The sequence below is a fragment of the Panthera leo genome, chromosome F3 (genome assembly GCF_018350215.1).
Source record: "Panthera leo isolate Ple1 chromosome F3, P.leo_Ple1_pat1.1, whole genome shotgun sequence".
In the NCBI taxonomy this organism is placed as follows: domain Eukaryota; kingdom Metazoa; phylum Chordata; class Mammalia; order Carnivora; family Felidae; genus Panthera; species Panthera leo.
Window position 1 is genome coordinate 24,028,509 of NC_056696.1, and position 24,736 is coordinate 24,053,244.

At 42.7% G+C, this 24,736-nt stretch overlaps 1 protein-coding gene across 1 annotated transcript in view; it reads right to left on the bottom strand.

Moving 5' to 3' along the window:
* The window catches only part of CF3H1orf21 (chromosome F3 C1orf21 homolog), a 145,265-nt gene continuing 120,529 nt past the window's right edge, over window positions 1-24,736 (bottom strand). Inside the window, exons 4-5 of the mRNA XM_042924633.1 lie at window positions 23,633-23,693; window positions 1-813 (exon numbers count right to left, since the gene is read on the bottom strand). Coding sequence (XP_042780567.1) covers window positions 775-813; window positions 23,633-23,693 — 100 coding nt within the window. The 3' untranslated portion in view covers window positions 1-774. The remainder of the gene's footprint in view (window positions 814-23,632; window positions 23,694-24,736) is intronic.

Below are 24,736 nucleotides of genomic sequence, written 5' to 3' on the forward strand. Positions count from 1 at the left end.
TAAAAACAGTAAAATGTTTATTTTCTTAGAAAAAAAAGTGGGGAAGAGGGATTCAGAATGATTGTGATCACACTTCCGTCTGCATCTGAGCAAAGCCAGTGTTGCAAGCTTAATCCTTGATTAAGATCCCTAGTCAATGACACCTGCTGCTCACTCCCACGTCACTCCGGGAGTCACGTCACAACATGCTTTTAATGGATAAGAGCTTCTCTACTTCTTCTTAGCAGAGAAACAAAGCTTGCCATAGCAACCATCCCATCTCCAAAGCGCAACACTGCCAGTGAGAAGCAAGGCTCTGGACCGCTCGGGAGAGACAGGGAGGGAGGGAGGAGAGAGGGAAGGAGACGCTTGTCTTAGAAGCGGAACAGTTCTACAACAGGAGTTTGATATCTGAGTTCACCACTACCTCATCTTATAGAAAATAGGTTGGAGAGCATCTGTAAAACCAACAGTATCTTTAAGGTGAAATTGCAGAATTTTGCTGCATACCTGGACACAAGAGAAGTGAAAAGTTGCAACAAGTTTTAACTAGCAGCAACAAAGAAAGTTCGAGAACGGTTTTCTGTTTGTTTGTTTGTTTGTTTGTTTGTTTTTAGCAATATTCCTTTGCAAGTTCATTAAGAAACACTGTAATTTAATGGGGCATACGATATGGAACGATCTTCGTTTGCTATAGTGCTGTTCGTTGAAGAGAACCGACCTTTGCAAAGATTTCAACTGGGGTGTAACTTATTTACACAGTAGTAGCTCCTGGTTTGAGTGGTCGAATTGGTGCTATGTGATATCCTCTTCTTCCGAACAGTAATCTCGACCCTTGAGGGGAAAAGAGAAGAATAGCGTGTGAGTGAGACATTTAAAGCAGAGTCCGAGACAAGTTACTCACCAGCAATTTTCTCTCAACGAGTCTGTCCCCTTGGAACAGAACTCAGGCTTTATCAGTGACTACTGGGCACAAGGTAGAAAAGGTGCAAATGCTTGTTGGCTGATTTATAAATGAACTATGTCTCGAGGCATGGAAGTTTTACCAAGTCCCAAATAAGCCCTTACTTTATATTGGTAAGAACTTATGTTAGGCACATACAAGACTCAGTCTTTCACCAAGAAATTACCAAATGGACAAACCATTCAGGAGACCAAGTTCTCATGAATAAGAGAAACTGAAATAAACAATGAACAAGCCACTTTTGTCTGGGGCTGGGGCTGCACATACTCTATGGTTACATCTCCATGCCTGGAATTTAGAATTTTACAGAAGGGGATGGTATAATCCAGGGATGTCGTAGTTTTAACCCACTCCCAATTAAAACAGGGGTTAAATCCCACCCCCCCCCCCCACCCCGCCCCGCCAAAGATCCACTGAACTATGTATAACAGATCTGGGACTATGCTTGGTATGCGTAGGATGCAAAAGAAAGCGACAATGCTTTTGATTCATTTGCTACCAAAACAGGTTACTTGAGGGCTTGAGGACTACATACAGTCGTTACTTTTGAACATTTTCCTCCTCTCTCTAGTGGGTTATACACTCTATGAAGGCATGGTTAGGACTGGGATTTAGGCTCCACATCTGCCCCAGCTGGGTTGTCCTGGTCAGAGCATTCAGCTTCTCGGTCTGTAATCCCTCGAGACAACAAAAGTACCTGCCCACCATGAGATCACAATATCATAGATAAGGGCTTTGTAAAAGGTCATGTATTAATAGCATTTGTATCCTTCAACCTTTTTCTTTCTGAATACACACTATGCATTTAAATTCTGAGGGGATATATTCCTTTAAAAACAGATTTCTCTACTTAACTGGAACTTATTCCTGAAAGTATCTAAAACAAAGAAAATAACAATTTTGCATGAAACTATTTCGCAAACATATTACAGGATTCTTTGTCATAATATCTGGATGCTGCAAATATTTCACATTGTCCTAATGGGTGAGCATCATCATAACGTATGACTGTATCATCTGACAGGGCAGTAATCCTGGCTCTGTGACTAGCTCTGGTGTCTTGACTGAGTCACCTCTCTGCGTCTCAGTTTCCCCATCTGTACAGTGAAGACAACTATCCCTACTTCACATGGTTGCTGAAGATTAAACAAGTTAAGAGTAGTACGGTGATGGAATTGTGTCTGGCACATAATTGTAGTTATTATGTGTGTGTGTGTGCATGCACACAGGTGCACATGTGTTTGATAAATAACAAAATGCTGCCACACAGTGAAATCTTCGGGGCCTGCGAGGCATGGGAGGTTGCCAGTTCCCACGTTAAACGGCCCCAGATTGCTTGTTCTCTTTGAATGTGATTCACGATGTTTGGTTTCCTCCTCCATCAGATTGCCACCTCTCACCCCTGCTACCTGCAGAGCGTCTGAGCCCCGTGTCACCACCACACTTATTTTAGAAGTGGCATGAAATGTCTCCCAGGCAAAGAAACTGGGTAACCGATCTTCCTGAGAAGAGAGGCATGCACTCAGCCGTCATCGCCCATCAACAGCCTCCCCGGTGACACTGCGCAAGCAGATACCATCCCTCGCCGGGACCCCGACCACTTAGGAGACACTCTGAACCACGTGTTGGGGAGCTAGGAAGGAGAACCCCTTGGGCCCTGATGGCTGGGAGTTTACTCTCCAAAGTGGGAAACAGGACACATCCAAACATACCAGCACAGTGCTAGAAACATAGGTGATGCTCTCCACAGATCCTCAACTCATGCAGCTCAGGGAGGGTATTTGGAAATGGACACTGTTGTTTAGCTGGAGGGGAGAGGCAGGGCTCATGCAGTTTTCATCAGGAAAGGAAAGAGGACATTTCCAGTGTATATACGGATGTACACACTGTTGTGTGACAACAGGCAAATTGCTGGGCTTTGGTTTCCTGGGGATAATCATGGTCTCTGTCTCAGGGTTGTGATCAGGATTAAATGGGAAAAACATAGTGCCTGGCAGATAGTCAATAAAGGTTAGCTGCTGCTGCTATCATTGCAATCATTGTTATTACAAATCCCGAGTGTGGTCAGTCTCCTGGCAGGGGAGCAGGGACCTCCTTCCTTGTGGTCATAAACTGTGATCTGATGGGTGTCGCTTCCTCCCACCTCAGCCTTGTACCGCAGGGAGGCCAGAACCTCGTGACCTTGGATACACTTCTGTGGCAGACCCTAAGTCCTTTCCTTTCTTATACCTAAAAGAGGCCGCAAATCAAGGCAAAGCCCCAGCCAGCCAATGTGGTGTGCAGAAGGCACTTCATCCACAAGACAGAACTTGCGTGCAATGACAGAGAGCCACACGTATGTGAACGGATGTCCTCACTGACACAGCAGTGTCTCCAACTCTGTAAATGAGTTACAGGGTTAACACAGCAGAAGGAGCCTTTTAGACCCTCCAAGTTTACTGTTACCATAATGGAGTGCCCCCTTTCGAGGGACAAAACTATATCAACTGTCTATGTAAACCCAAGACTGCAATGATCACTTCCTGAACATTTTCTTCTCTGAAATTATAACCACTATGAGGAGGAGGAGGAGAAGGTGGAGGAAAATGGCAACAGTTGTTTTGCTGACATTATTTCCTGGACAAATGACACCTGCCAGGTGGGAGAAGCGCCATGTTACCTGCGGGGGGAACCTCAGAGGACCACAGACCACAGGGCTCATCCTCGTCCTTTTTGTTAGAACTGTAGTGAGTTGACAACTAACTTCAAATTCTAATCAGTTCCACTTTTGTTATTGTCACCTGCCAGCAGCTCTGAGAACCAAATATTTCATGGACAGAAAACTTGGAAATCAAAGGCATGGAGAGTAAGAGCTCCCGGAGGGCCGGCATCGTTCTAGAAGGGGAACCTGAGAACGGTTCCTGGCACATCCCACCCCCATGCGGGCAGACCTTCTGTAACATGACTGCACATCTCATTTAAATTTATAAAGAACTGTGCTAAAAAGAGAACCTGAGAACCTTCAGCTGTCAGAAGGCAGAAGTGGGAGTGAGCTGGGTTTAGAAGAATCACGGCAATTCTCCTGACCAAGGAGGCCCTTCCCCTTATGCGGCTACAGAAAGGGATGTCTGTAAAGACTGCTTTCCGCAGTCAGAATTGGGGCCTCGAGACACAATTTCCACCCTTGTGCAAAGGACCTGTTGAAAGCTACGGGGAACAAGATCCCTGGGAGGAGGCTGCAAAGTCCCAACAATGCTGACAAGGAAGGCTGTTTGAAGAACCACAGAAGCATCTTGGTGCAGACTCAAAAATCTTCAGGAGCTCTTGCCTCTGGAGATTTCCCCCACTGTGCCCCTACTCTGTATGGGTTTTCTGTGTCCTCTTCAGCTGCATTATTTCCTTGGAACTTCAAGAAGTTTATGTCAACACAGAGCATACATTTCCAAGGTTCCAGGGTATGGATTCTTTGTTGGTTGAAATGTCCGGGCTAAGAATTGGGGATGTGAAGGAAAAGAGAAGGGAAAGCCATTATCCTAATTTTAAATTCTGCTAGTTTAAAGAGGGGCAGCCCAAAGAGTGAGTTCGGACCAAGGAATTGTTCCTCTGAAGTACCTTGGTCCTGAAGTTTAACTAGACAAGTGGTCAAGGGCTGGCCGTCCAGTTTCAGGTTTGATTTTATCATGGAAGTCTCTAGTACATTTCTGTAGACCTGTGGGCTTTCAGCCTAATACATGCACCTCAAGCACCTAACAATCAGCCACGAACAGAGGATTTTCCCAGGGGGGTAGATGACAACTGGATGGATATTACTGAGAGGACGCAGCAAGTCTCAGTTTCCCCATCTGTAAAATGGGGAAAGTGACCTAACATGCAGTGTTGCTGAGGGATCAGAAAACACATAAGGTGCTCAGCAAAGCTTGGCCCACGGGAAGTTATTTAATACATTAGCGCTCTTTTGATGATATTGAAAAATGAGTTCAACAGACGCAGCAGTGAATAAACTGTCTAGGTGAGAAACTGGGCCCATAGCTGAAGGAGTCATTTACACCTAGGTCCTCAAACAAGCCAGGCATGTGGGTGCTAGCCCCTCCCCCTCCATCCCAGATCCCCCCCCCCCCCCCCACCACCACCATCAGCCCTCACCACACTCATCACTTCTCAGTTTCTGGATCTCTGCTCAAATGCCACCTCACTGTCTTCCCTGAACACCCCACCCTGTACACAATAGCCCTTCTACCTCGGCTTCATTTTTATTTATATCATTTATCATTTCCTGGCATTATTCATATATTAGTTCCTTTCGCTATTGGCTGTCTTCTTTCTTGAACAGAAGCATCAAGTGGGCAGAAAGCGTTTTACGCAGTGCTGTATCTCCAGGGCTTTTGACCAGCGTCGGCAACGTGTTAGCTGCTCAGTGAATTGTGCCGCATTCCAGACAGGGAGCCTTCTCTTTGGGGATAGTTTTCCAAGCTGCCCATGAAACTGTTCAACAGCTGAACCCAAGCTCTGCCTGTTTGCAATTCCCAAAGGATGGCTTAATCCAGGCCTTTGGAATCAGAGGATAGGCCTTTCCAGACTGACAGCACACCTTGGTCCCTCGTCTGCGAATCACATGGCTCCGTCTAGATCTTCCCCCTTTTGTATGGGCGCCACTTCCCCCATGCTCTTATTAAAATGGACGCATCCAAAAAAATCCCCGGCACAGAATAAGATACCCCAGATGTACAGCACAAGATACGTAAGAATCAAGTATCTGACAAGGGGGATCACCAGAAGTGACAGACTCCAAGAGAACTGATGTGCTGAATCTTAACCATAATGTAACAGACCATCAAACTGAACTTCTGTTAAAGTTCTGGAGAGGGAAACAGCTCTCATGGAAAGAGGGAAGTAACTTATACAAAGCAATAGAAAAAGATCACAAGAAAATAAAAACAGGAACACATCTGATCATGTGGAAACAGACTTCTGCATGTCAAAAAATAACACAATGAAAAGGCACATTTCATAATGGAAAAATACCTGTAGCATACAGTGTGTAAATAAGTTATAGGAGAAGCTCCTACCAATAATAATAATAAAAAAAGGACAGTAAGAGGATATCAGTAAGAAGGATGGGTACACACTGGAAACTCATTCAGAATGGAATAAGACCAGTGAACACATAAATAGAAAAGTGGCCTGCTTCAGTCATCAAAAAATACAAATCCAATCATTTGACGGTATTGGAAAACAGTGATGCCCAATTCTTGAGAGTCCACAATGAAACGTAAATCCCAGGTTGCTGGCAGGAATGTAAAATGGTATGGTGGCTTCAAAAGGCAACTTGGTAATGTGTACTATGAGTCCCAAAAATGTTCATACTCCTTATTATAGCAATCATTGAAATCAGTATCAAAGATAAACCCCCAAATATATGTTATTTCTTTCTTTCTTTCTTTTTCTTTCTTTCTTTCTTAAAAACTTTTTTAATGTTTATTCATTTTTGAGAGAGACAAAGACAGAATGCGAGTGGGTTAGGGGCAGGGAGAGAGGGAGACACAGAATCCGAAGCAGGCTCCAGGCTCTGCCAGCACAGAGCCCAACGGGGAGGCTTGAACCCACAAACTGTGCAATCATGATCTGAGCCAAAGTCGGTGGCTTAACCGACTGAGCCACCCAGGTGCCCCTCCCAAATATATGTTTTTTAAAAAAATATATGCATTGTTGCCCTGGGGCTGGAGGTGGGAAAGAGGATTGACTATAAGCAAGCAGGGGGGACCTTCCTGAGGTGATAGAAATGTTCTAGAACTGGAGGGTGGTGGTGGTTGCATAATTTGGTAAATTTACTATAAATGATTGCATTGTACATAGAAAATGAGTAAGTTTTATGGTATGTAAATTATAGCTTCATAAAGTTCTTAGGAGTGTATGTATAAATATTTTCATTGCAGCATTTTTACTAGGTGTGAAAAAACCCACAAATATCCCAAGAACAAAAATGGTTACCAAGGTACGGCCCATGAACACTCTGCTACCAAAAACACGAATGAAACAACAGGACCAATCACCCACCGCGTCCCACACAGGCAGGTCTTTCTTGTGCACCACTGTATTTTCACACACATTGTTCCCTTCTCTCAGACCGCCTTCCCCAGCTGTCTCCATGCAGCCACTCAGTCTTTACAGTGTTGTTTCAACCTTGTATCTACAAGTGACATTTCCCCCAGGGCTCAGGGAGAATGGGTCTCTTCCCCTCTCAGTCGTCCTTCTATCCCACCACCAGGCTTTAGGGTGATTTTAACCCAAATGTTTGCCTCCCTTACTGCAGGCAGCAGGGTGGGTCTCTTATTCACCCTTGTCTTTTTGGTACTTAATGGAATCCTTGTGTGGCCCACATCACAATGGTTATGAACACTTAGGCGTTTGGAGGGAGGCCGTGCTGTGTGTGTGTAGGCTATTAAATGATGTTTTCAGGAAGTGTCTTGGGACTTTAATAAGTGAAGGAAATTGTCAATATTTTGTGAATCCCACAAGAAAAAGCAGTCCTCTTTAACAACACAGCTGAGGGGCACCTGGGTGGCTCAGTTTGTTTAGCGTCCGACTGCAGCTCAGGTTGCTATCTCCTGGTTTGTGAGTTCAAGCCCCATGTTGGGCTCTGTGCTGACAGCTCAGAGCCTGGAGTCTGCTTCGGATCCTGTGTCTCCCTCTCTCTCTTTGTCCCTCCCCTGCTCTCACTCTCTCTCTCTCTCTCAAAAATAAATAAACATTAAAAAATTAAAAGAGAAACAACACAGCTGACAAAGAGTAAGGTTTGAACACAAGTATCAGCAGAGACTGGGGCACAGTCTGGTTCTAAGAACAGCCTGGAACCTAGCAGAGGGCAGCAGGAATGCATGGAGGGGGAACAAAGGCTGATATCAGAATCCCACTGTTCACTACTCATCATTCTTATTTATATAAATAATACCTATGTATAAACCACAGAAGGAATCATGTCTGGTCCTCTCTCTTTTTTTTTGGACAAAGCAAAAGCACTTTTATATTTGGATTAAAAAATGTGCATCTGGACAGTTCAATTACAAGTGCCAATAGGAACACCAGCTCTCCTTTTTAAAAAAAAATTAATTCCAGTATAGTTAACATACAGTGTTATGTTAGTTTCAGGTGGTTCAGCAATTCTATCCATTACTCAGGGCTCATCATGGTAAGTGTATTCTTACTCCCTTTCACCCATCTCCCTATCTACCTCCCCTCTGGTAACCATCTGTTTGTTCTCCATTAGAAACAGTCTATTTTTTTGGTTTGTCTCTTTTTTTTTTCCCTTTGTTCTTTTGTTTTGTTTCTTAAATTCCACATATGAGTGAAATCATATGGTATTTGTCTTTATCTGACTTATTTCACCTAGCATTGTACTCTAGATCCATCCATGTTGTTGCAAATGGCAAGATTTCATTCTTTTTATGGCTGAACAATATTCCAATGTGTGTGTGTGTGTGTGTGTGTGTGTGTGTGTGTGTTCCACATCTTCTTTATCCATTCATCTATCCATGGACACTTGTGTTGCTTCCATATCTTGGCTACGGTAAATAATGCTACAATAAACACAGGGATGCGTTTATCTGTTTGAATTAATATTTTTGTATTCTTTGGGTAAATACCCAGTAGTGCTATTACTGGATCGTAGGTAGTTATATTTTCCGCAGTGGCTGCACCAGTTTGCATTCCCAGTCTGGTTCTCTTTTTATAATATTTAGTCAGGAGTCGTAAACTCAGTCTTCGCTGTTGTCATGAAGTTCTGATTCGAAAACTTCACAGGGGCCAGGGAACTAAATACCTTAGTGAAGATTCTCATGTTTGTAGAAAGCAAGCATTAAGCTTGGTAACAAAGGCCAATTATAGAGTTTTGTTTTAAGGAGGTTTATTTCTGTCTGGAACTGTGAGTTACACTTGTCATAAAGCAGGCTCTTGTTTGCTGACTGACTGATTGACTGACTGAGTCTCCTCTCCTTGATCTCTCTGGATGACACCAGGAACCTCTGTTAGTTTCTGGCCTGTACATTATTTTGATTCTCCTACTCCCTGTGTGCTTCCTTTATATGATTCATCTTCCTCCTCTCTTCCTAATTATGGGCATCCTGAGTCTCAGTTTCTTGACTTAGCTTTGCCCCTGACAGACTTCTACCCGGCTTTGTGGGACTGGCTTTCAGGTGCCAAAGAACACCTTGATTCGTGAAACATAATTGCTGCAACTGTGTTTTGGGGCAGAAATTCAGTGGGCCATCTCCTTGCTCTGCGCACCGTGCGCCCCCCCGCCCCACAAGTTTTTTCCCCCAACCTTTTCCTCCAGGCATCACCATCCAGAGGCAACCTCAGACCCATGTTTCCATGGAAATTTGGACACTTATGCTCTGTCCCTGCACCAGGAATACAGGGGCAGAAAAGCTCATTCCAAAGCTAGAGCATCTGTGAATGATGAGCTAGAAACCAGAACCCCCATGATGTGGAGGAGGCAGGAGGTGGGAAAGGGAGACAAATGGAATGAAGGCCACCCCCAGGGGCTGCTATTCCAACTTCTCTCTGCGGGGCAGGGGGCCAGAAGCAGGCACCCTCCACCCCTTCCTCAGGGCTGCAAGTGGTGGGGCCTCTATCGGTCAGTGTTCCAACAGCATTTTCCCTAACAGCCCAACAACGATTTAACCACACTTTTGAGGAAATGCCAGAGAAAAGCAAGAATAATTAGCTGTGCTGTTAAAGTCTCCTCCTCCGGCTTACCTCCTTAGAAAAATCAGTCAAGGCATTAATGGCCACCTCTGTTTCTAATGAGCTTTATTCTAATTAGACTCACACATTGTGATTTCAGTTGGAAAAAAGGTCTCGTTTGTAAAGAGCAGTAGGAGTGTGACAGCTTCTGACTGTTTCTTTGACCATACACAGGAATGATCACCACGATAACAGCAGCAATGACAGCTGTCCCAGTATATCAGCTCTTCATTCCCAAGGGAGAGCGAGTATTAACTAAATGGCTGTAAAACCCCCACCAAGCGTTTGTTACACAGGAATCCTCATTCTAGGAACAAAAAAGAAGGACGTTTTAGAAGCTTTAAAGGCACATATTCCTTAAGCTCTTTCTGTCATTGGCACTTGGATGACTTCAGTGACGCCCCTTCCCCATGCAGAGGTGAGTGGGAGTTAGAATACGGTGGGAGGTTCCTATCTCTAGGCCATTTTGAACTGATGTCCTACAGCAGGTGTTTGGTAACTTTCTCTGTGAAGGGCCAAATAGTAAATATTTTAGGCTTTGCATTCCATACGGTCTCTGTTGCAGCTCAGCCCTACTGTTGTGAGCATGAAGGCAGCCATAGATAAAGTAGAAGAATGAGCGTGGCTGTGTTCCAATAAAACTTTATTTGTGGACACTAAAATTGGAATTTCACATACTTTTTCACGTCAGAAAATTTATCCTGCTTTCTTGCTTTTCCAAACCACTGAAATATGTAAAAACCATTCTTGTTTGGTAAACTAGATTTGGCCCATGGGCTATACTTTGCCCACTCCTGTTCCAGAGAACAGAATTACCATCAGTGGCTAACACTGTCAAGGGTTTGGCCTTCTTCCTAGAAGCTCAAGCAACAGAGATAATTTCCATCTTGAGAGAAATGTCTCTCAAGATGGAACCAGAGTTCTCTTCTAAAATGTCATTTTACAAAATTGTTCTTATTTTACAAACAAGAAAAGCATCAATCAAAATAAAAATTTTGCTACAATCTATCTTCCTAATAAATTGGAGACTTTCCAAGTTTCATTTAAATTTCTGTTCATATGTTATTTTTATATAGTTTCAATCCAATGATAGACACATCTTTTTTTTTGTTTTTTTTCCACTTAATGTTATCTTATAAAATTTTTTCCTGTTTTAACTGATTTCTTCTAATGATAAATAGATATAACAAATTTTTGTGGAATTCTTTGTGGAAGATTTCCAGGCCATTTGATGGACTTAATTCAAAGGGATGTCTTAGTCTATTCTCAGGTGTAAGCGTTAAGATTTTTTTTTAATGTATATATATATTTTTTTTTTTTTGAGAGAGAGAGAGAAAAAAGAGAGAGAGAGAGCAGGGGAGTTGCAGAGAGAAGGAGACACAGAATCCAAAGCAGGCTCCAGGTTCTGAGCTGTCAACAGAGCCCAACACGGGGCTCAAACTCATCGACCATGAGATCATGACCTGAGCCAAAGTCGTATGCTCAATTGATTGAGCCAACCAGGCTCCCCTGTAAGAGTTAAGATTTAAATACCACCCCCTCACCTCCAGGCCAGGACAACCTATTTGGTAGATTGAGCCTCATGGGTCCCCTCTAAGGTTCACTTCTTCTAGGACATAAAGCCTCATGGCTTCTCTAAGGTTCACTTCCTTCAGGACAATTGCTTTAGCAAGTTTGGGATTTCAATCCTTATGCCTCTTGACAAAGATGTGTCTTCCAGACAAACTCTTTAGAGCTCTCTGTTCAGAACTAATCGCTTATACCCCAGAATGTACATTGAACATGGCTTGGGACTTGGGGAGACTAAGCACCCACTTCCTTTCCTTACAGCTTTTAACTGAGAACAGTCTGAAGGAGTCAGATGGGACTGAGCTCTCTTGCTGGGTTAGGGAACCCCATCATGCCCCCCACCCCCAACTGTCTCACCCCTGAGGCTCTATAGATGGTGATGGAGACTGACCCAGTCAGTCACAGATGGAGAGAGTGGAGGATGTTTGCCCGTTACTGCTCACAAGCTAGAAGATGAGAGAGAGTGTGAAAGGTGGGTTCCTTTCCTTCCTCCCTACAGAGAGGAGAGACCTTATTTGTTGGATCAGTGTTCACCACCCCTTCCCTTTCTCTTTGCTTTCAGAATAGGAAGCACATGCATTTGGCCAGGAAGGGAACCATGGCTACTGATGGGAGGTCCCTGCCTATAAAAGGCAGAAGAGTGGATTAGCCAGATATGAGCGGACCAATGAGGAATGGGTGTCCTGGGCCCAGGGACGGGGAGAACATGTCCGTGTGGCTTCCCTCCTCATTTAGGACATGGCTAAGATGGCCGAGCTGCACGCTGAAAGAGAAGGAAAAGCAGGGTCCTTGGGACTTCATTATGGATCCTGAGGGTCCCACTGGCGTGATGAACCTAATGCATTTCTTGGGAATGAGCCTTTTGCAAGGATGACAACTGAAGGAGGCCCACATGACACATGACAGACGGGGGCAAGCAGAACTGACTGGATTTGTAGGGACTGTTTAGCCTGATGCAAAGCTCTGATTAAATTAAAGATTGTCACACATTTGGCCAATTGGCCAATAAGCAAAACCATGAACAGAAGTCAACTGCATCTCTGATCATAATTATCAGAATCCTTGGAAGTTTAGTGAAGTCTAAACCAGGAGCATTTTGGGTGACTTAGAGCATTGCTTGGTGCCTGGATCTTAGTGTTTCTTGAAGCTTTTCTTCTGCTGGGATGCAGTGGAAGATGTGAGCAAGGCCAGTGACCAGCATGTAGTCAGACTTTTTTCCACCACATGTTTTGTCACATATTCCTGTTTTCATAGGCTTCTGTTCATTTTGAGAAATTTAAAGGACACAGAAAAGTAGAAAGAATGTAACAAACACTGTATTTCTATCATGTGGACATAAGAAGCAGTGATATTTTGGGGCGCCTGGGTGGCTCAGTCGGTTGAGCGTCCGACTTCGGCTCAGGTCACAATCTCACGGTTTGTGGGTTCGAGCCCCGGGCCGGGCTCTGTGCTGACAGCCTGGAGCCTGCTTCGGATTCTGTGTCTCCCTGTCTCTCTGTCCCTCCCCTGCTCATGCTCTGTCTCTCTCTGTCTCAAAAATAAAGAAAACATTAAAAAAAAATAAAAAAAAAAAAGAAGCAGTGATATTTTGTGACATTTGCTGCTGGCTCCCACCCTCCCGGATGGAAGTGCCACCCAGTCCTGGGCTCCTTCCCCATCCCCAGGGGCAAGCAGGGTCATGGGAGTAGTATGTGTTCTTCCAGCCCATTTCTGATACTCTAGTGTTCATACCATATTCCTACTATATCAAATAAATTATACTTTATATGTATATGTATGTTTAAACATATAACAGATGTAAATACATTCCAGTTATAAATATATCATGTAAAAATATACCATACTAATGTGTGCATACACACCGTGTATGTGTGTGTGTGTGTGTGTGTGTGTGTGTGTGTGTGTCTATCACTACATGGTATATAGCTGGTGCTTCATAAATACTTGCTTAATGCCCATCTATAAACAACATACGGTATTTTCACTTTTTTTTTGGTTAAAGTTTATTTTTGAGGGAGAGAGTGTGAGCAGGGGAGGGGCAGAGAGAGAATCCCAAGCAGGTTCCGGGATGTCAGCCCAGAGCCTGATGCAGGGCTCAAACCCACAAACTGCAATATCATGACGTGAGATGAAATCAAGAGTCAGATGCTTAACCGACTGAGCCACCCAGGCACCTTTATTTTTACATTTTTAAATTGGCATCATATCATACCATTTTCATCATTCTGCATATTCCTCTGTTCACTTAATAATACGGTTTCATACTGGCACAAAAACAGACACTCAGATCAATGGAACAGAATAGAGAACCCAGAAATGGACCCACAAACATATGGGCAACTAATCTTTGACAAAGCAGGAAAGAATATCCAATGGAATAAAGACAGTCTCTTCAGCAAGTGGTGCTGGGAAAACTGGACAGCAACATGCAGAAATATGAACCTGGACCACTTTCTTATACCAGACACAAAAATAAACTCAAAATGGATGAAAGACCTCAATGTAAGAAAGGAAGCCATCAAAATCCTTGAGGAGAAAGCAGGTAAAAACCTCTTTGATCTTGCCTGCAGCAACTTCTTACGTCTCCAGAGGCAAGGGAAACAAAAGCAAAAATGAACTACTGGGACCTCATCAAAATAAAAGCTTCTGCACAGCAAAGGAAACAATCAGCAAAACTAAAAGGCAACTGCAGAATGGGAGAAGATATTTGCAAGTGACATATCAGATAAAGGGTTAGTATCCAAAATCTATAAAGAACTTAACAAACTCAACACCCCAAAAACAAATAATCCAGTGAAGAAATGGGTGAAGAATAGGCACTTCTCTAAGGAAGACATCCAGATGGCCAACTGACACATGAAAAAATGCCCAACATCACTCATCAGGGAAATACAAATCAAATGAGATACCACCTCACACCTGTCAGAATGGCTAACATTAACAACTGAGGCAACAACAGATGTTGGCGAGGATGTGGAGAAAGAGGATCTCTTTTGCACTGCTGGTGGGAATGCAAACTGGTGCAGCCACTCTGGAAAACAGTATGGAGGCTCCTCAAAAAATTAAAAACAGAACTACCCTACAACCCAGCAATTGCGCTACTAGGTATTTATTCAAGGGGTACAGGTATGCTGTTTCAAAGGGACATATGCACCCCAATGTTTATAGCAGCACTATCAACAACAGCCAAAGTATGGAAAGAGCCCAAATGTCCATCGATGGATGAATGGATAAAGAAGAAGTGGTATATATATATAGTGGAGCATTACTCGGCAATCAAAAAGAATGAAATCTTGCCATTTGCAACTACGTGGATGGAACTAGAGGGTATTATGCTGAGTGAAATTAGTCAAAGAAAGTCAAATATCATATGACTTCACTCATATGAGGACTTTAAGACACAGAACATATGAACACAAGGGAAGGGAAGCAAAAATAATCCAAAAACAGGGAGGGGGACAAAACATAAGAGACTGTTAAATACAGAGAACAAACAGAGGGTTACCGGAGGGGTTGTGGGAGGGGGGATGGGCTAAATGATAAGGGGCGTTAAGGAACCTACTCCTGAAATCACTGTTGCACTATATGCTAACTTGGATGTAAATTTAAAAAATAAAATAAAATAAAATAAAATAAAATAAAATAAAATAAAATAATATGGTTTCAAATCTATCAGTCCATATATATACCTGATTCATTTCTTTTGAACTGCTGTATAATATTGCACTATAGATTCCTACAGTTCAGTCTATTCATTCTTCTAGAGGTGGACACTTAGGCTGCTTCCAGTTCATTCATTCTTTCTTTTTGCTATCAAACACAGAATGCTTCAGTGAACTTTATTGTACAGATGTAAAAATAATTTCAAGCATGCAGACCCAGAGGTTTCATTGATGGTTTTTATTGGTTTGTATTAATTGTACTTCTTTATATATTCCAGCTACAGATCCTTTCAATGTTTTAAGTGTTACAATTATACTCTAGGGGTGCCTGGGTGGCTCAGTCGGTTGAATGTCTGACTCTTGGTTTTGGCTCAGGTCATGATCTCACAGTTTGTGGGTTTGAGCCCCACATCAGGGTCTGCACTGATAGCATGAAGCTGCTTGGGATTCTCTCTTTCTCTCTCTCTCTCTCTCTCAAAATAAATAAATAAATTTTAAAAGCAAATATATTCCAAACTAGTTCACTAGAAGGTCTAGATTTGGGGATTATGAGGGTCATTCATAAGGGGGGCACTGATCCATGATAATTACCTGGATCCTTGTGCCTATTTTCAGTTTGTTAAGAACCCAGAATGGAGGCAGGGTATGATTAAATATCTCCAAACCTTCAGCAACTAATTTTGGGAATATGAGTTTAAAGAATTTTGGTATTCCTCTTTTGAATCTGTTTAGGGAAATGGGATTAAATGAGGGTAATCTAGAATTGTCTGCTCCAAGAATGCCTTCTCTAGGAATGAAACAGAATATGTTTCCACTCAACAGAACTTCAAAGAGAGGAATAAATATCCATAAATGACAAGATTATCTCAGAATAAAACTTTCAAGAAATATACAGAACATAATATGCTTCATAATTCTTTCCCAAATGATATAAATGGACATATGTCATTCTTTGCTACAGAGGGTTCATAATACTAGTGGGAATTTTAAAGAGTTGGGGGCAATCTAAAGTTCCTTTTAACTTGAAATTTTATGCTTCTAGAAGTTCCCTAAAGGCAAGAATCCAACTTTTAAATTATGCACCTCCTACTGGCCCCTGACTCATTTCTGGATCCAGAGAACACATCCCAGATATGCTCATCAAATGAATCAAGAGAAGCCAATCTTATCATTTTAATGATTTCTGGGGAGACCCCTTTTCCTAACTTATTGTAATTTTTGTTGCTATCACAAGCATTTTGTGGCAGGTATTACTATTTGCAAAAGCAAGTTTTTAAAAAATCTGTAAGAGTTAAAAAAGAAGGAAACTTCCAGACACGAAAAATATATATAGGGATCCAGCTGTACCCAGGCCACTGACTCACTGACTCATTCTGTAATCACAGCTCAGAAGCTAGCACGAGGCTATTTAATGGCTCTAAAAATGTTCACATGAATCTAATTCCTTAACATGTATATACCACAGGAGGCAGGCCGGTCAGTGCACTGGAGAGTGCACTAACACTCTACCTATAAGGAGAGACATCTCTACCATAGGCAGGCACTTTTGCTCAAGGGAGATTCAAGCTGTTAAATTCTGCATTTTTAGTTTCAGGTTTAGCCCCCTCGCAAACCCCCTCAATTTCAACAAATAGCCTTGATGATGAGGATACAAACAACTTCAATCAAAGTAAGAGCTACCGATCACAGAGCGCATTTCAAACTCTCAGCTAGAGACTCTTTGGTGAATGATCTTCAATTTCCCAGACAAGTTGGTATTATTATGCAAATTTTTTGGTGGCGAACCAGAGGATCAGAAAGGTTAAACAATTAGCCTGGGGTCACACAGCTAAGACTAGAGGTGGCCCTCAGATCTGGCCCAGGTTGGAAGCACAGGTTCTTTCTCTTACGTGGTGCTGCTTCGTTCCTCGACCTCTCTCAGTCCAGGTCTTGGCATTGTCCCCGCTGTCTACCTGCTCTGCTGTTCTTTGTTAAGAACACTTCCAATCTTGCTGAGCCCTCTGCTGGAGGAGTCTGCCTGACCACACCTCCTTCCTTTGTAGGCTTTCACTTCTGCTAAGCCCACTTGTCTTATTTGTGCCATGCTCTCTCTCATTCAACAAGATTAGTAAGTATCTGTTCAGTCCCAGGCCCTGTGCTAGGTTCTGAAGAAACAAAGACAAATGAGACCCAATTCTTATCCTAAGGAAACTCCCTGTTTAATTCTTTGAGTCCTTTTAGAGACTCGTACACAAAAAAGCAGCAGTCATAGAGGTTGGCACCCTCTCTATCTCAGCAAACTCTCTGCAGGGCTAGGACAATGCCCGCGGCTGCCGAACGCAGTGAGTGGAAGGGCCATGGAGAGGAAGGGAAACAGCCTGAGAAGAGGACAGAAAGGAGAAACCGAATGGGCACAAGGGAATGACACATACCAGTGTCACCGTCTTTCTGTTCTGAATGGTACCTCCCCTGGCCTAAGTACCGCACCCACAGCAACATGACACCAACCACGGATCGCGCCGCGCATTACCGTGGGGTTCAGAGCACTGCTGGCCACACTTCATTCATTAAAATGGAATGGTTCTTATTTGCATTCCTGTACTACACTGTTCTGGACTCTGAACTCTTCTCCTCGGCTGCTCCCTAAAGAGCCAGGCCGACAGCACCTCAAGAACTCTCTGAACATCAAGCCCTCCGGAGAAAAGAAAGTGAGCAGAGACTGTGTGTGCTGCATGTCTTCCAGATCTGTCGCCTCCTTTCTCTTCCTTGGCTGCACCGTCTATTACTCTCAGCTACCTGGGAGCGCTAGGATGGGAGCCCAGAGCGTGTGCACCCTTTGCCAGTGGTTCCTACACCAACATCATCACCACGACTCTTCAGTACGGAGAAAAACAAAACAGGACTGAGTCACATCCTTACCCTTGTAATTATAGCTTTACATTGGCTGATGTATGAGGAAAGGTACATACAGGAGAGAGAGCAGAAGAGGCAGAGGGATGAAGGGAAACACAAGGAAGGGTCTGGTTATTAGCAAAAGCAAGGCCACACTATGCTTAGCATGGAGCAAGAAATTGTTTACTGAAATGCTACTGGCAGCCCAGCCCACTTCCAAAGTATACGTGCCAGCAAGGGCCTCTCCGCCAGTGTTGAGGGCTGTTGAGGGTCTTGGTTGTTACCAGAAGTGAAAGTGAGAAGGGAGGTACACCCTATGATTTCCTCTGCACACACGGGCAGGCTGTGCCACATTCCTGAGGATTGGAGACAACAGTCCCATGTTTCTCAACTAGTGGGCACTGAGGAGGCCCTCAAACCCACCACCAAGGAGTAAAACCTGTCATCAGCTGCGCCTCTCAAACATTGTATGTGATTCTACAGCAGCTGTGAGGTCACACAGTCTACTCAGAATTTGTAATTACAAGCCAGACCCTGTCTTCACCGGGTGAAAAGCAAACACCTTCTGATCAAGACATGGTTCAGACTGAGCTGATGTAATATTAAGAGGAGGAGCCCTGGAATAAATTGATAAATGCAGACCTGCTCTCTTACCAACTAGGTTAGTTTTGGGGCCAAGGGAATCAGGCCACTCCAGGAATGCAAACATTTTCTAAGTGTGAATGCCTTTTTAATAACAGATGTACAGGTCTACAGATGAACATCTTTTAAAATCAGCTGATTTTAAATCGCAGACTGTTCTTTCTCAGACATTTCCCTAAAATGCTCCAATGAATAGTGCCAGTCAACGGTGGTAGTCTCAAGCTCACACAGGAATAAGTGAGACGACACACTAGGTATGCTGGTGGCTCAGCCTTGGGGGTGAAGTACTTTCAGCTACTTTTGAGAAGAAGGAAGGAAAGTACGAAAAAAAGGAGAATGTCTTTGCATGGGAATTATCTGCACTCAGTTTTCTAATCTTTAAATTAAAAAAAAATTTTTGTTAATGTTTATTTATTTATTTAGAGAGAGAGAGAGAGAGAGAGAGAGAGAGAGAATGATCAGGGAAGGGGCAGAGAGAGGGAGACACAGAACTTGAAGCAGGCTCCAGGGTCTGAGCTGTCCACCCAGAGCGTGACGTGGGGCTCGAACTCACAAACTGTGAGATCATGACCTGAGCCAAAGTTGGATGCTCAACTGACTGATCGACCTAGGAGCCCTAGTCTTCTAATCTTTAAAACCGGACGCCTATATGGATCATTGCTGATAAGATTCAAGGGTGCAAATGGGCCCCGGATTTGAGGGAAGCACATCAATCATATGCATCATAAAGAAATCCACAGGTTCTTGGCCTGGGGCCCAGGGATAGGCTCCAGGGAACTACACAACTCTGACATTTGACTTAAGAAATTAGTGTATATGGTATCATGTGCATTAAAAAAAAGATGTTTATTCTGAGAGAGAGAGGAGAGAGCGAGTGTGTGTGTGTGAGTAGGGGACGGGGAGAGCCAGACTCCCAAGCAGGCTCCATGCTGCCAGCACAGAGCCCAACATGGGGCTCAATCTCACCAACTGTGAGATCATGACCTGAGTCGAAATCAAGAGTCTGATGCTTAACCAACTGAGCCTCCCAGGCACCACTAATGTACATTTTTATAGGGAGACTCTTTATCACTTTTACCAGATTCCAAAAAGATACTCACCACCAACAAAGTTTACAATTTTGCTTGAGAAAAACTAACCAGATGCAAGTGGTAGTGTACTGAGATATTCTTTATTTAATATAAAGGTGTTAGTGCGCCTGGGTGGCTCAGTCAGTTAAGCGTCCGACTTCAGCTTAGGTCACGAACCCATGGTTTGTGAGTCTGAGCCCGCATCTGGGTCTGCACTGACAGTGCAGGGCCTGCTTGGGATTTTCTCTCTCTCTCCCTCTCTCTGCCCTTCCCTCACTCTCCCTCTCTCTCTGTCAAAATAAATAAATTATGTGTGTATATATATATATATGTGTGTGTGTGTGTGTGTGTGTATATGTATATATATATTATATAGACACCCAGAGGTGTCTCGCGGGGGGGGGGGGGGGGCAACAGACTCCTTGGTCATCAGCTATTCTTATATCCTCATAAAGCAAATATATATACTTGTTCTTGCCTAGAGAAGATACTATAATTCCTATGAATACATGTATTTACTTGTTTTGCTTCTAACAATTAAACCCAAATGTATAGAAGAAAGCATATCTTAAAATCTTATGTAATCTGTATTTGGTAGTATACTCAGAATCTCCTCCATGGGGCCAACTTTTAATAATCTAGATACCTTCTTTCTCCTCTAAATACAATGAAAAACTAGAATTTAAAATCATTACCTTGCTCTGCAGTAAACTATCATTTTCTCTAAGTTGCAAAATTAGACAAATGTCACCACTTCACATAAGGTTCAGGAGTCTGTGAACTGTCAGGCAAAACAACTATAGATTCCAATGGAATCAGTTAGATATCCGTGTAAAAAATAATGAGGTAAAAACAAATGAGGTGCCCCTGTTGTTTCAGAGGATTTTTACTCTCCAAAAAGGAAATGCAAAAGTAAATCAATCAAACAGAGCTCTTTGGAACTCTCCCTGCTCTCTGTCAAAAGCTCTCCCTTGGTTATCTCCAGATGGAGCTCAGCGTCCTGGCCTCCTACACACCACCAGAGCACCTGAAATGGTACCAAGTGTCCACGAAGCTGTCCTGATTGCCTGGTTAACGGACCTCAAGTTTTAATAACTGACCCCACAGACACCTGTGTTCAGAACAGGAGGACCTGGCTCATAGTGACAATTGTGTGCTGATGGCAGAGAGTCCGATGTGGGTTCAGCTTGAACTCAAGGCACGATGAGATCACGACCTAAGCTCAAGTTGGATGCTTAACCGACTGAGCCACCCAGGTGTCCCAAGTTAGCTTTTTTAAATGTATTTTTGCAACCTTCTTTTCTTTGCCACCACTACTTAGAAAATGCTGGTCCAGCTGCGGTGCAAAGGTAAACTGCACCTCGGCACCATGATCACCTCTGAATGAGAGCAGTCCAAATTTAAGTTTCACTAGAAATATTATACCACCTAATAGTCCTAGTTTATTTTTTTAAAGTTTATTTATTCATCTTAAGAGAGAGAGAAGACATGAGCGGGGAAGGGGCAGAGAGAAAGGAGACAGCGAGAATCCCAAGCAGGCTCCGTACCATCAGAGCGGAGACCGATGTGGGGCTCGAACTCATGAACCACAAGATTATGCCCGGAGCTTAAGTTGGAGGCTCAACCAACTGGGCCACCCAGACGCGTCCCTAGTTTTTTTTATTCTAATGGTACTTTTACATCTATCTTGAGAGAGCAGAGATTTCTTCTGGTGTCAAGAGTTGAAGGGTAAATTGAAACCACATCCTGCAGACATTCAATAAATACAAAAGAAGAATCAAGGAAGAGCAGGTTTAAATCTCCCCACATTCAGTCCATTTTACTTCTTATCAGTTTAAGAAAGAAAAAGCAATTTCTGGACATTTTGAGAGAGATTAAATCTCAAAACTCAAGCTCTCTTAGAATGACTCCAATTTTCAGCATGAAGCTCTGAGTTTTTTTGTTTTTTTAAATCAGCCCTAGGAAACCTACAGAACAGATCTGAGTTGCATGTATAGTTAGTTGTCCCCATGCTAACTTGTACCAAAGAAATATCTAGCAATGGTGAAAAGTCAGGAGAATAATTTGTAAGAACCCAACTTCCAATTTGGGCTATATAAAATATGGTGAGGATTGTATTAAGCCAAATGCATATATTAAGGAGGAACATTTTAACTTTGGAGGCTCAATGGTCAAATAGTACACGGAACAGCATGTTCACAATATTCAGAAGGGTGGATTTTAGATAAGAGGGAAGAAACAGGAAAGCTTGGTTCAGAGCAGACAGAAAATTCCACTAGACATCTAGAACTGGGTGCATGTCACAGGTTATATAAAAGCTCTTCTTCAGATATAAATGTATTTTATAGGGAGAATACTGTTTATGTTGAGTCTACAAATGTTCCTTTGTCCAGGGACGGTTCTATCCAACAAATGATCAAGTTATGCACTTTGCTTTTGTTGTGTTAGACACGTCATTACCCTGGATGCAAAGGGAAAAAGGGAAATTGGATTTCAGATGGAAACAATGAATTCCAGTTGTGAGTGCAAGGAGGTAGAATTTCTATTATGGAAACACACCAGAAAGGGATTAGGTCATCTTAAATGCCTTGTCAGGGTTTGTAAATTTTGTTTAAAAAGATAACTTACTATTCAGGTTTTGGTTTTTACAGACTAACTCTGACTACTAAGATCTTTTTATTGCCAAAAAGCTAGTGGAGGAAAAAAATCCAAATAAACTGAGAAAGAAAAGATCTTCACCATTACAGTGGAATGAAATATTTATTTTATGCTTTTCTTTATTAAAACAAATGCTATTGACATCTTGAACAGGTTTTGAACCAATACATGAAACTTGGTAATTATTCCCAGATGAAGTTTTCAATCTAAAAAGTCATATGTGAGCCAGGATTTCACTAATAATGAAAAAAAATTACATGCAAATCAGTATTTATGTATAGCCAAGTGATACTACGCATTAAAGTACCATTTTAATTCATCACCCATCTCTACCTTTCACATTGGTAACATCTGCTGGTCTTGTAATGGTGCATTAGAAGATTATACAATTATTCTTTAAGGAGGTCCATTTCAGAATGGGGTCTGCTGCTGAAATACTGGTGAATTTAAGCCCTTCTTCATTATTTTCCATTGAGTGATATGTATCATAACTTAGGAATTTGTGAACAGATGCTCAGATAAAAGGGCCACAAAATGTAAAAAATAAAAATAAACATGGAAAAAATTCAAAGGCAAAACTGGCCCATGACGCCTTAACCACAGTTGTGCTATGTTCTGAATTTAGGATTGTACTCTTCTTCAGAACAAGGTTTTCAAATGACAATACTCAGATTTATAACTTCAGTATTTAAATTCACCCCCTGCGGTGATGCATTTAAATTCTGCAAGTCTGCAAGTAAGCCTTTAATTGTTACCATCTTCCATACTTCATTCAGTTGATTAGCATATGGCACTCTGAGATCCTAAGTATGGGTTCAATTTTCCACACAGATCTTCTTGTCATTGTAAAACGCACACACTCCTAGAGAAGCAACTTGGGAGTCTCGGCTTTGGAGTGAGGCAGATGTGGGCTGAAATTCCAACTGGACCACTACCAGCCTTGCAAACCTTGGTAAGTTATTCAAATATTATGAGCCTTAGTTTCCTTTTCTGTAAAAGGAAGATAAAACGTGTCTCAGAGCCATGTTCCTGAGGTCGGTATTGACTGTAACAGGTTTGCGATGTTTGTAGGAGAACTCAGAGCAGTGTCAGGTATACAGCAGACATTCCATAAGTTCTGGCAGGTACTAAGAACCTTCTTGCCTGCAGTCTGAAGCGAGAGCAAGGCATCACGTGCAGACAATGTGCAGTGAGAGCAATGTTCTGTCTCTAGGCAAAGGCTCTTACTAGCACTGCTAGACCCTATCTGGCCCTACACACTTTAATTAATTAATGGTCAACAAGCCGAGAATCTTGGATGCTCTGGTATACGCTAAACATTCTCACAGTCACATTTTGTGTGTGAGGCAGGGGGAGGGGGCTTCTTTTGTTTTAACTCTCTACCCATACTCTTACAGGAACAGCTTTGCAACATAGAAACCAGAACATTATTACCTTAACTCATGAGGCAGTTAGCATATTTCCCTTGAAACAAGGAATTTATTTTTACTTCTTACCTTTTCAATTTTTTCATCCAGCATTCTGAAGAATTCTTGTTGGCTTTCAGAGATGTGCATGCTAAAAAAAAAACAGAGAGTAGTTAAGTGTGTATTTCAATGTTTTCTTAAACCCAGCTTCCTCGAATGAAAAACGCTGAGTCCCTAGACTTTGAGGCAGACATTTATTTATTGCCGACTTTTCCACTGAGATAGTCTGAAGTCATATTAAGGATAAATGCCATTACAGTAATCCTCTAAATGTGTTGCATAAAAGTCTACAAGTTCCTATGATTTAAGGAATACAATTTCTTTTCAACGTACATGTTATTTATAGTGATGTTACTGGGAGGTGTGTGCCAAATGATTTCTTCAGATACACATTTGTTAAAAAAAAAAGGCGTAGCCAAGCAGTACATGGCATATTTCACACTGTGTGTAACTGGAAAAAGAAAATATATCCAAGTTATTATGGTGAAATGTGTATTTTATAAAGACTGGTATTTAGCATGGTATCCAGCTGAGCATAGAGGTGTGGGCTGGCGGCAAACAGACAAAGAACTTGACATTGTCCCTGAACGCTTTGTGCAGTGGTGACGGCCAATGCACCTTTTGGGAAGTGCAATTCCACTGGGATGTGGGAGTGCGTCAGGAAGCATATCTGAGTAGCGCTTGCCCTGTGTGCTTGCTTGTCTAATGCTATTTAACAGCCTACTTAGTCAGATGGACACAGTTTGGGGCGGGGGGAGACAAAACAGAAGAAGGTAAGGAGAACAGAGAAGAATCACAGATGGGAAGTGCGTGGGGAGGAAAACGTCTTGGAGGCAACATGGTCTTAATGACAGGAAATAGGTGTAGGTGGTCCAAGGAGGTTCAGGATTCTGGGCTAAGAGACACATCACACAACGCGCTTCTTTCACTGTTAGTGCTTACTTGTTGCAGTGGCTGGGGGTGGGGGGAGGGGTGGCTCTGGAATAGCTCCTTCCCTTCAAGTCTCGGTGTAGGGGACAGCCCACCTGACATACCCCTTAGCACTATGCCTCCTCCTTTAGGGGCCGCAGAGAATGGCACAAGGGACCCCACACCCTTCAGGCCTCCAATGACAGATAATGGGGCTTGAAGGAG